Below are 13332 nucleotides of genomic sequence, written 5' to 3'. Positions count from 1 at the left end.
GTCTTAGGTATGATCCGGCAGAGGCTTGAACCAGCAACCTCCCAGGCTCGGGTCGGGCGCCCTACCCCCAAGGCCATCGAACATCTAATTATAATAGCCATATAACATTCATTCAGACATCATTGAACAAAATACTGACAATAGCTCCTTTATACTACCCTTGCCCTCAAATCTGTCACACCCAATTCTCTGACCTATCCGGTCGTGACGCTCAATCAGAAGTCATCGTTTTGCCTTTTGGGATGGCATTATTGAGAAAACCTCAGTAAGATGGCAGAACTGATAGTGAAAAAGTGTAGGAGTCACAAGGACAAAATAGGCTGAAAAAACGAATTTGTGCTGCAAGTAAAGCGACTTAGTCATACGCTGAGCAAAGTTTCCGCAATGAGGTTTTTTCAATCACTCTTTGTGCACTGCTGATGCTTGTGAATGTCTAGCAAAAAAACAAAAAAACACGAGGACAAACGGGTTTAAACCAGAATTTTCCGATTTTCAGTCTGTTGTTGAAATCCCGAATAATCGAATTAGGAACGCTTCGGTTTATAGATCGCTATTTGCTGTTGTCGTCTCTTGTTCAGCTATCAGCGAGTTTCCCCAAGACATTTTCACACCGGAGCAACGGAGACACGGTGCCATCTTTCTCCATGTGCTCTGCGTGAGTTAACTACTGCTTAAGATAAACAGTGGAAACATTTCTTGAATCAAAAAAGTAATACAATCACATCTCGACCTATCTTTGCAGGCTGTCTACATGTTTCATGCCCTGGCCATTGTGTGTGATGTTTATTTTGTGCCATCGCTGGAAAAAGTCTCAGAGGTGGGTGAGTTTTATTGTGAAGCATTTGCAAAAAAAAATGTAAAATTTGATGCCTTAACTCAGAAGTTGGAGCTTAAAAGTAGGAGCAAACTTAACTCAGGGTTGAGGTTACATTATCTCTTATATTAAACCACCTCTTATTCTGAGTTAACCTGCTCTAAATCTTAAACTTGTTTAAAGCGGCTTTAACACTTTCAACAAAACAGGTTTCAAGTTTCAATTTTGCCTTAATTCTAAGTTAAAGCTACATCAACTCTTGTATTAAGGCACTTTTTAACCCTTAGTTAAAACTAAAATTAAATACTGCGTTAACTCTTTTTTTTTTATCAGGGGTTAAAGCGTCAGCTTACGCTCTTGAGTTAAAGCTTTAAAGCTGCTTTAACTCTTCAAACAAAGCAGGTTAAAAACTTCAACTACTAACTAATGTAAATTTATATTCACCTTTATATCGGGGCACATTTCACCTCTGAGTTAAAGCTAGAATTAAAAGCTACCTCTTAAACGTTTGAGCTATAGCTAAGATTAAGACTGCTGCTTTAACTCTTGGGTTAAAACGTTAAAGATGCTTCAACTCTTCAAAGGAGCATGTTTAGATTTCAGCTGTTGCTTAAAGTCAGAGTTAAAGCTAGAATGAAAGCTTCTGTTTAAACTCTTGAGCTATAGCCTTGGCTAAGGCTGCTGCTTATACGCTCGAGTTAAAGCTTTGAACAACAAAATAGGTTTAAATCCTAACTATTGCCTTAACTCCAAGTTAAAGCTACATTAACTTTTATATCAAAGCGCCTTTTAACTCTTAGTTAAAGTTAGAATCAAAGCTGCTTAATCTCTTGAGCTACAGTATTCCGTTCCTATTCACTCTATATACATCAGACTTTAAGTACAACTCTGAGTCCTGCCATGTGCAAAAGTTTGCAGACGACACTGCGATCGTGGGATGTATCAGAAATGGGCAGGAGGAGGAGTACAGGAAATTGATTCAGGACTTGTCCGATGGAGCGACGCAAACCACCTGCACTTGAACACCACAAAGACCAGGGAGATGGTGGTGGACTTCAGGAGAACCAGAACTCACCCGGTTCCTGTGACCATCAAAGGAGAATGTGTAGAATTTGTCCAGACCTACAAATACCTGGGTGTGCAGCTGGACAACAAACTGGACTGGACTGCCAACACAGAAGCTCTATGTAGGAAAGGGCAAAGCCGACTTTACTTCCTCAGAAGGCTGGCCTCCTTCAAAATCTGCAAAAAGCTCCTGAAAATATTCTATGAGACAGTAGTGGCAAGCGCCCTCTTCTATGCGACAGCGTGTTGGGGAGGCAGCGTCAAGAAGAAGGATGCCTCTCGTCTCAATAAACTGGCTAGGAAAGCGAGCTCTGTTGTGGGCAAAGAGCTGGACAGCCTAACAACAGTAGCTGAGAGACGGGCACTGGAAAAGCTGCGGTCAATCATGGACAATCCATCGCATCCACTACACAGCATTATCTCCAGACAGAAGAGCAGTTTCAGCGACAGACTGCTGTCACTGTCTTGTTCCACGGACAGACTGAAGAGATCTTTTCTTCCTCATGCCATGAGGCTCTTTAACTCTACCTGTCAGAGTAAAAGCCCACAGTAAACCACACCACCTATATTGCATATTACCGAATCTTATTGCAATATGTATTCTGTGTAGCACTATTTAGTTATTCTATATAACACGCTACAGTGGGCATTTGCACGTCACACTGGGTATTTGTATATTGTATTCTTTTTGCTTTATTATTGTATTGTTCTCAGCTCAGGGATGCTGCTGGAAATGTGAATTTCCCTTGGGGGATGAATAAAGTATCTATCTATCTATCTATCTAAAACTGGCGGCTAAAGCTGCTGCTTAAACTGCTTTAAAGCTTGTTTAACCCTTCAAAAACAAGTTTAAAGGTTCAAATATTTCCTTAACTCAAATTTAAGTATACATCACCTCTTATAGTAAACACACCTTTTAACTCTGAGCTAAAACTAAATCTTTAACTCTTGAGCTTTAGACATGATTAGGGGCGGCTACTTTAATTCTTGTGTTAGAGCTTTAAAGTTGCTTCTACTCTTCAAAAACAGGCTCAAAGCTTCAACTATTTTCTTAACTCAAAGTTACTTTGACATTTGAGTTAAAGTGGCTTCAACACTTTTCTCAAAGGCGCTTCAACTCTTGTATTAAAACCGTTACACATTAAACTCCGAGTTAAAGGTGCTTTACCACTTGAGCAGAACACCTTTATCTCAGTGTTAAATATACTTAAACTCTTGATTTTACACACTTTTCACTTTGTTAAATTTCTTCTAATTGAGTCTTTACCTCAGAGTATGCAGTTTTAAGATTTAATTTTTGAAAGAACCTCTTTTTTTCCTCCCATCTTCTATTCAAAATATTCAATTTTTTAGAAGCTGCAACTCAGCCAGGATGTGGCCGGGGCAACCTTCATGGCCGCAGGGAGTTCGGCCCCCGAGCTCTTCACCTCCTTGATTGGTCAGTACTCAACCCATTTCATGGGTTTACTCGTTCGAGTATGAACACAATCATACATCAGGAAATTTCAAGCCATCGGCAACATTGATTGGAAGTCATGGTCCTAAGTCCAAAAATAAGGAAGCAATTCCCTTAAAATGAAGTGTGAGGATAAATTTTGTGTTTTGAAAAATGTCAAAAAAAAAAAAAAAATTATTTTCTTTATCAGAATGTATTTTGCCATAATTTTTCATTTACAATATTATGTCTGTTATTGCAGTTAATGAGGGGCTGAACCCCACACGAAACGTGATGATCTGCGAAATAGATTTATTTATTTAGTATTCAAATATGTATTTATCACACAAGAACACACCCAATTCACAAGCTCAAGTATTTGTTTTACAAATAATTGTACTGTACTTCATACATGTTTTTAAAATAACTTCGGTACTGTCAGTTTATAATCTTAAAAATAATAACTTTATGAATTAAGGACCCAATCCACTTCACTTTACATGATATTTAGGCACCATCATGTGGACGTTATGGAAAATTGCCAGGGAGCCATGAGGGAGCGCCAAAGACCTGCATGTGGCTCCTGAGCAGGTTTAGCAGGTGGGGAGGTCAAACTTTTTGACAATAGAAAGCATCCAGTTTATCCAGACAGAATGCAGGACTCAAAGCACGATGAAATTCTGCTAAAGTACCAGTACCTCGATACAGTGAGAGATTACCTTATAAGACGCACTGGACTATAAGACGCAGTGAATTATTACTACTGTAAGAGCTACCATATTTATTTGATGCATATTTATATATGAATATATTTGTGCAATGAATACTCAGTCAATCTTGACCAAGATAGCAAAATATTAGATGCAAGGTGAGAGCACAGAAATTTAAACACAAAACCACTAGTGATACATACAGTATAACATATGAAAAGAGATTATTAGATTTGATCTAAATATGCCACTATTTTTACTCATGGTGCCAGAAAAATGTAAATAAACTCAAAACAGCACGACAAGGGAAACAACTATCTGGGGTATCTGAGGACAACTCTGACTTCGCATTTAATGGTTGAGTGTTGACACTCATGGGTTCGATTAGCGTTGCGGACAATGTTTTGCGATGTCCATCAGCAATGCATATCAAATGATCAATCTTTGCACAAATACAGTAGCTCACTGTAATACATGGTGTAGTGTTTCCAATCTTATCCACCGTAGTTTGGTATATAAGGTTCACACTTTGAATTTCTTGCCTATTTGGGGTTTTTAGGTGCACTTTATGGTCCGTAAAATCTAGTTCATGAATGAAAAACAAATGAATAAAGGCAAAATCTTATCTGAGAAATGAAATATGAAATGGGGTGGGTGGTGGTGGTTGTATCTTTTGTTTGTGTGTGTGTGTGTGGGTGGGGGGCAGTTGTATATTGTCACACATAGCTTTTATGCACCAATTAATGATGGAACATTTCTCAGAATTGGAGTAAAGCTTCTCTTCCTTTTTATTTTTTACTTTGTGGCCGGTTGCCTGAACTGGTCTGATTTGATTCAAGCAGTAAAACAGCATTTTGTCGCATGTTCTGCTTTTCTATATCAGCCAACATCATAATTCTCAGGCGGTCGCACATATTTTAGAGAATGTTATCTGTTTGCGTCTTTGCTCAAAACAAGATGGATCTGTGATAAGTTTATTCTGTTTTTAATATCGAATACCTGCAAAGGAGATTTTATAAGATGCCAGTTTGTGATTTTGACTATTATTGTGCACTGTGGTTTGTTGTCTTAACTGTTTAATAATTGTCGGTATCGGCCAATCATGTTGCTGTTATTTGATTTCCACACCCCTTAGGTCGGATCTGCTTTTTGTAACCTTGAAGATTTAATCAAAAGAAAGGCGAGGGCCTTAAAACAGGGATAAAATTATCTTATAGCTTATCTTAAAGCATTTCCTTGTCCCAGTCCTTCTTGCAAATTTAAAATCCATGATGTCTTTATTTTATGTGTCTACTAAAGTTTCCATCCATTATCTGCACTGCTTATCCTCAGTAGGGTCGCGGGGGTGCTCGAGCCCATCCCAGCTATCTTCAGGCAGTGGGCATGGGACACCCTGAACTGGTTGCCAGCCAGTCGCAGGGCACACTGAGACAGACAACCCGCTAGCTCATTCACACGTAGGGACAATTTGGACCGTGCAATTAACCTAACACGCATGTTTTTGGAACCTGGGAGGAAACCGGAGTGCCCGGAGGCAACCCACGCAAGCATGGGGAGAACATGCAAATTCCGCACTGGAGGTTTGATCTCATGACCTCAGAAGTGTGCCGCACATGCGCCTACCACTGCGCCGCCATGCTGCCTACTAAAGTTTAAGCTTATTAATTTGGATAACAATTTGTGGCCTTCGGTTTTCTGCACACTGGCGTCTTGCCTTTAAATGTGATTTTAGGAGTATTCATCACAAAAGGGGACGTAGGCGTCGGCACCATCGTGGGCTCGGCCGTCTTCAACATCCTGGTCATCATCGGTATTTGCGGCGTCTTTGCAGGACAGGTCTCGTGCACGCCACACAACCTTGAGGTCACCTTTGCCGGGAAAGGATAAATGAACATTTGTTTCTTCTCTTTTAAGACGATCTCTCTGAGCTGGTGGCCTTTGTTTCGCGACGCTGTCTTCTACATCTTGTCCATCATCGTGCTCATTGTGGTGAGAAATCCTGCTGGCAAACCTAAGTTTCTGTATTAAAAGCGTACATGTTTAACTAGAAAATATAATATATTCTCCTATGAGAGACCAGAAACTATACATACACTATCGTTTAAAAGTCGTAGGGCCACCTGTGGTGTGTCTTGTGCAAGTACAGCTTGGCAGTGCCCATATAAGTGCAACTGTGTGTGTATATTAAGAGTGAGGAGAATTTTTTTTTCAATTTCCTTTTATCTTCTTGCGATTTTGCAGGTGATCTACGATGAAATAGTGCAATGGTAAGTCCAAGATCAGTAATTAGAGGACATACACTTGCCGAGTGTTTCTAAATGCGTGTATTTGCCTCTGCAGGTGGGAAACCATAATACTGATATCGATGTATGCGATATACATTATCATTATGAAGTAAGTCAACTCTTCTGTCATACCTTGTTTCAATAAAATAAATTACCATGCATTTAAAAGTTGCGTTTTTCAACCAGTGTGGTTTGCTGGGAGAACATGTTTGACGAACAGCAGGAAATTGTCCAAAATGTCCTAGTGATTTCGCTTTGCCATTGCATCTTCCCTTGAGATCGACAGCTGGTATTAGTTTGTACAGTGGGACCTCGCTACTTCGCGGTTCCACGTTCGCGAGTTCAGAGCTTCGCGGGTCTTTAAAATAAATAAATAAATAAATAAATATATATATATATATATATATATATATATATATATATATATATATATATAGGGCAGCACGGCGGCGCAGTGGTTAGCGCTTGTGCGGCACAGTTCATGTCATGGGAACCTGTCGTGGGTTCAAATCCAGCACCAGACTTCCTGTGCGGAGTTTGTATGTTCTCCCCGTGCTTGCGTGGGTTTCCTCCGGGCACTCCGGTTTCCTCCCACATTCCAAAAACATGCATTTCAGGTGAATTGGCCGGTTCAAATTGTCCATAGGTGTGAATGAGCGAATGAGTTGTCTGTCCCTGTGTGCCCTGCGATTGGCTGGCAACCAGTTCAGGGTGTCCCCTGCCCACTGCCCGGAGATGGCTGGGATGGGCTCCAGCCCCCCCGCGACCCTAATGAGGATAAGCGGTACGGCTAATGAGATGAGATGAGATATATATATATATATTTTTTTTTAACTATTTTTAAAGGGGTGTCGCTACTTCATGGTTTCACGTTCGCGGGTTCAGAGCTTCGCAGGTCTAAAAAATAATAATAATAAAATAAAATAATAAAAAAAAAATACATATATATATATATATATATATATTAAGCATTTTTGAAGGGGCGTCGCTACTTCGCGGATTTTCACTTTTTGCAGGTGGTTTTGGTCCCCATTAACCGCGATAACCGAGGGATTACTGTACTGCATTGTCCTATGAAGTGTCATCGCCCCCTACGGGTTGCGCCCAAGAGGACCTCTGTATGCTACACCTAAACAGGGCACTATGAAATGTGTATTAGTGCAAGCATTAGGGTTCAATTATGGACATTTATAAAAATAAGGTAGCGTTTCCTAGTGGTAGATTATAATGGGAAGAACTGAAAATGCAACTGAAAATGTAAGCTACATATTACCGCTATTTTACAAATATTTACATCTGTATTCACATCCACTACTATATCCAGGTATGTGTTGAAAAATGCACATGCTAGATTAAAGATCGCTTATGAAAATTGCAAATTTCTTTTGTGGTTTTGCAAAACACATGATTCACACTGGATTTATTTTAATGGTACTGGTGAATTTCCTTAAAAGTGCTTGAATTTAGCCATGAAAAGGGTGTACCAACCCACAATATTTTAATATTTCTCAAGTCAAGAGGTTCTACTGGTAAATAATTATACATTATGATAATACGGTCATTGCAAGTAGCATTTTCCCAATTTTACAAAAGTTGTAAATATAATGTAATTCAAAATAACAACTAAATTACTTGCCAAATGAATGTAGATGCATTTCTTCCTGAGCCATAAAAAAAGACTCTTTCTCAAGATATTTTGATAAAAACAACTACTGTCAATTGGGAAACCAAACTGTATTTTAGCTCAAAGTTTTTCAACCTATGTTTTTATCAATTTACCTACTGCAAAATACTGTTTTTAGTCTGATACCCTCCTTAACCAGTGATTTGGCCAGGTTCTGATTTTAAGTATTATCTAGTGTTTCACAGTGGTAAAAAACTTAATTTGTTTGAAAAAAAAAACACACAAAAAATATGTATCAATTAACATAAAAAACATGACCTCTCATATAAACTTGCTTTGAAAAAAAAAATCATAGGTCGAGGTTTTTTTTTTATTTTATTTTTTTATACTGTACATAACATGCGGCTCACCTAGAGGGAGCTAGCATGATGTGCTGCCATTTTGGTGCTATGGGTGAACTCCCCGCACTCCCCCAAAAAACTTGAAGGCTGGGCAAAAAAAAAAGAGAGATAATAGTGTGTTTTGGTCACTTTGAGTCTCCATAGTTGGTACTCTTCCTTGCGCTTTGTAGCACTGGTTTTGGGTTGCACTACACAATATGTGACATAGAGTGGTCAAATATTAATAAAAGCTCATCATTTTAAGGATTCACTTTTCATATATTCATGCCTGTCAACCAAAGCCAATTTTTATTCTATTAATGATTGCAATTCCCTCCATTTAGTGATAACAAACCTTACAAACACAACACTGCACCTATTTACTCGCAGCAAAAGTAGAAAACCGGATCAGTACTAGAATCTACGATTTTGTTATCATCTGCCATCAGTGACCGAGACGATCAGGATAAGACCCGAAATGGGCAAGACGGTGCAGATAATGGATGGATGGAGATTGGGCTAACAAAAACATTATTATTTTTTTATTTTTCCCATACAAAAGTTGTTATACTGCTTACACAATATGAAATGATCTAAAACAAAAACGTATCAAATATGGGGTTTTGGAGCCAAGTCCCTCAAATCAATTGTGCCCTGCAAGTGCAGTACCTGAAGGAGTGCTCATCTTGGCGACGTCACCGAAAAGAAAATCATATTCTGTAGATTACAAGCTGCAAATAGTAAATAATTTGGATGAAAAGCTGCAAATTTGTAAAACGTGTAAGCTATTGGAAAGAAGCAGAAATGACGTCTGACGTGAGGGAGCTGGAAGGAAGAAGCCGTGCGTTTTTTACCCCAATTCCGGGGATGCAAATTTCTTTGGATTAAGTGATTTAGAGTTAAATTGATTGTTTGGTAAACTTGAGTAAAATTAAGTGCAAGCTGTGTAGATCCCACAAATAAAACAAACGTAAGACAGAAGCCCGACCGGCCCGAATTATTGATATTTTGAGCCTAACCCCGGGGACAGCCCAAGATCTTACCTCTACTGCAGGTGTACTTCTCCTGCCATTTAAGAAGACGTGCTCAAAAATATCTTGTGTTTATGCATGTGTGCAGGTTTAATGCTACGTTGTCCAACCTGGTGGAGCGAACCTTCAGCCGGGTCGGGGAGCCGTGTTTGAGCGGTTTGCGCCGTGCAACAGCGGTGGGGAATGCAAGCGACTGCGACGCCGACATCGTGCTGCTCAAGTCGGGTAAGTATCTAGTTTACCAGGAGTCAAAGACCTTTAGTGTTTTTAAATCGGTTCACGAATTCCTTAACCGCTTGGGTCGTCAGGGCGCCGCTTACTGTGGTGTGCCTTGGGCGGCGCTCATCCCTTCCCAGGCTGTTTTTTGGGATGGGCGTTTACTCCTCCACATGAAACAGCTGGTACTGGTTTCCATGGTTACCAGTAGAAGCAGAAGCCTCTTTATCTGACTCTGATATAGCACCTCCATCATCTGGTCACTGTTGAGTAACTCGAGGCGTCTGAGGATAACCCTCCAAAGCGTTAGACTCGCAAGTGGGAGGCCCCTTAACTTACTGAAAGAGAATTCCAGTCGGCAGTGGTAACGGGAATTCTAGGGTGCGAGGCACCAAAGCCTGAAGTGCACCGATCACCTTTGCGCTTCCCCCTCAAATGTTGCCGTCTTCCCATGAGGGATGGTGGCCGGACCGGAATTGGATGACATCTTCTTTGATAATTGGGACTCTTTCTCCACGTTGGGGCGGGAAGAAGTAAGGGAGATGAGGTAGGTTGAAATAGGGAGTTTGCAGCTCCTGCGAATAATTGTCAGACAAGTCTGAGCTTCTAGCGGTTCTGTTGGTTCGATAAGAGAGGAGCTCGGAATCGGATGAGAGCACTGAGATCTTTCTTTGATAACTGGTACTCGCCATTGTTGTCTATGTAAAGCGTCCTCTGTGTGACATTACTGATATGCGAACCTAAACCGCTAAATCCACTAAGTTCTACTAACAAAATGACAAACAAAATTCAATGAGGAAATATCTTCAACTCTTAAGCACTTTCTTTTTTTTCATTGCATTATTATTATAACTTTATAAATACTAATTTTGCTTATTTATCTCTATTATTGTTTCCTCCTTTTTCATCTCAAAGTCTGTAGATAACATGCTTAACCCTGGAGTGCCATGTCTAATCTCGTTGCAAACAATGTGTCACAACGTTGATATCAATGACAATTCTAATTAAGCCCGATGAGGCCAGTTCATCGGCGCTGCAGCGTTATTCTCATGACCAGTTTTCAATATTTTTTGTATGACATGAAAAAAAGGCCTTGGAGTTCTGTAGCATGTTATTAGAGTTAACAAAAACCAACAAAACAACTACAATTAGTATTCCAAAAGGGGGGAAAAATGGCATTCCAAAATGAAAAGTGAAAACTGGGATGTTCAATGACAATACCAGATACCGAAAAGTTAAATATAACATTTTTCCTTTACAGGTATACCTACATCCAATTTCATTTTATCCTTTCCGCGTGTATTACACTTAAGTAGTACTTGCTGTTTTCATCTGGGCTAATGTGGCTTCTGAAGGCATTAGCTTATCGCAATAGGTTTCTATCTACTGCTATAAGAAAAATTATCTTTGTGATCTCCATCTTAGAATGGATTTATGTAGTATACCAGGCGTCTACTATACAACATATAAAATGAGAAAAATTCTAGAATGTGTAAAAAGTACTTTTAAAGAAAAAAACCCTTTGTGAAATAAAAGCTACTAACCATAAAAGTTAATACAAATTGACAAACTTGCTCGAAAACGTAATTAAATTGATGAAAAGCTATGCAAATGAAAAGCATTTTTCATTGTAGTTTCTAGTTTGTTAAGTATGACCTCGTTCTAAAAAGGTCCAATGACAGTTAAAACCTAAAAAGTAGAAACCTTTATTTATATATTAGTTCAATACTCTAATCTATTTTACATTGAAAACAAATAACAAACAAATAACAGGCTGAAGTATTTGTTTAACAAATAAAATACTGTACTATATAACATTTCACAACAAACCTCTATATTGTAAAATTACACTTTTAAAAATAATCTTGGACAGCAGGGCAGCGCAGTGGTTAGTGCGTGTGTAACACAGTTCTGAAGTCATGAGATCGGACCTTCCTAAGTGGAGTTTGCATGTTCTCCCCGTGCTTGCGTGGGTTACATCCCACATTCCAAAAACATGCATGTCAGGTTAATTGGCCGGTCCAAATTGTCCCTAGGTGTGAATGAGCATGTGAGTTGTCTGTGTGCCCTGTGACTGGCAACCAGTTCAGGGTGTCCCCTGCCCAGTGCCCGGAGATGGCTGGGATGGGCTCCAGCCCCCCCTGCTGAGGATAAGTGGTGCAGATAATGGATGGATTGATGGAAAATATCTTATTGTTTTATTGTGTCATATTTGACCCCGACCTGTCCCGTCAAACACACGTGAAGAATATTACGAGAACCGCTTTCTTCCATCTTCTCAACATTGCTACAATTCGCCCTACGCTGTCTCACTCGGATGCGGAGATTATAATTCACGCGTTTGTTACCTCCCGTCTCGATTACTGTAATGCACTACTCTCCGGTCTCCCGAAGTCCAAAATCAAGAGCCTTCAGCTGGTACAAAATGCTGCAGCGAGGCTTTTAACTAAGACAAAAAAGTTAGATCACATGACCCCGATTTTAGCTAACCTGCATTGGCTCCCTGTTAGCTTAAGATGTGATTTTAAGGTTCTGTTGGTAGCATACAAAATCATGCATGGGCTTGCTCCCTTATATCGTTCAGATTTGATTTCCCCCTATGTTCCGGTCCGGAGCCTTCGCTCTGAAAATGCTGGTCTACTAGTGATCGCAAGAGCCAAGAAGAGAACCGCAGGTTCGAGCGCGTTCTCCATCCGGGCCCCGGTGCCGTGGAATGCTCTTCCCCCTGAGATTCGATCTGCAACCTCAGTGGAAATGTTTAAATCTAGGCTTAAAACAGACTTCTACTCGATAATATATGAATAACCTATATTTTATGTTGATATGTGTATTATTTGGAGCTTTTAGATGAGGGGATGGTGTCATAATAGTCTGTAGTTTGCAATAGTCTTTGACCTGTGCAGCACTTTGAGACTCTTTGTGAGTAAGGGCTATACAAATAAACATGACTTGACTTGCATAACTGTATTAAGGGCACAATCCACTTCACATGATACTTTGTCGCCATCATGTGGAACTCATGTAAAACTGCATTTACTTTCCAGTCTGGCACTCAAAGCAATGTAGACCAAAATTTAAAAAGGCTGGAACTGCAAGAAACACATACCGGGTCTATCTATACTCATTCAAAAAATGTTAAGAATGTGTCCTGTTTGACCTTGTCCAGAACCAGTCTAATTTTCCATCACATGTTTTTTTAAAAGCACCAGGGAGCATCTATTTATACATTGCCACATGCGGCTTTAGAGCGAGTTTAGCGGGAAGAAGTCAAGTCAAGTCATTTTTATTTGTATAGCCCTTAATCCCGATGCCTTCTTGCCCCAGCTGCTACGTCTTTTGTTGACATGATGGCTTTTGAGGAATTAAAAGATGATTTGCTCATACATAATGTATGTTCGTCATGGGGTCTTACAACCACAAAATCATTGACGTGCAGGCAGACACAAGCATAAAAAGGGCGGAGCGACTGCTAAGCTAATCAGAATGCAGAACACAATACATGATGAACATCCGCTAAGTAGTGAAACCAGGATAAGTAAACCCAATACAGCGAGGGATTGCTGTATCTGTTTTTTCTTGTTTATTTTTTTTTTAATGATCCTTTTATTTCCTTCTCCTTGGGTCCGCTCGTGGGTCAGACTCGTGCGCGGTAGCCGGCCAGGATCCGGGGCTGGCCGGAGTGGACGAGCTGCTGAAGAAGCATCCAAACCAACTGAGCTTCTCAGAGGCAAGCCTCCGCCTTCTCATCACATCGCATTCCCCCCCCCAAAAC

General features: G+C 40.0%; 1 protein-coding gene across 1 annotated transcript in view; it reads left to right on the top strand.

The window, feature by feature from the left end:
- Positions 1–13332, top strand: part of slc24a6a (solute carrier family 24 member 6a) — a 28053-nt gene that overhangs the window by 10231 nt on the left and 4490 nt on the right. Inside the window, exons 3-11 of the mRNA XM_088344609.1 lie at positions 579–655; positions 743–817; positions 3233–3317; positions 5757–5860; positions 5939–6013; positions 6266–6291; positions 6365–6418; positions 9433–9569; positions 13199–13287. Coding sequence (XP_088200735.1) covers positions 579–655; positions 743–817; positions 3233–3317; positions 5757–5860; positions 5939–6013; positions 6266–6291; positions 6365–6418; positions 9433–9569; positions 13199–13287 — 722 coding nt within the window. The remainder of the gene's footprint in view (positions 1–578; positions 656–742; positions 818–3232; positions 3318–5756; positions 5861–5938; positions 6014–6265; positions 6292–6364; positions 6419–9432; positions 9570–13198; positions 13288–13332) is intronic.

This window comes from Urocampus carinirostris, chromosome 9, assembly GCF_059441175.1.
Source record: "Urocampus carinirostris isolate Australia breed hairy pipefish chromosome 9, RoL_Ucar_1.0, whole genome shotgun sequence".
Classification (NCBI taxonomy): Eukaryota; Metazoa; Chordata; class Actinopteri; order Syngnathiformes; family Syngnathidae; genus Urocampus; species Urocampus carinirostris.
This window is presented reverse-complemented; position numbering and strand designations above follow the sequence as displayed.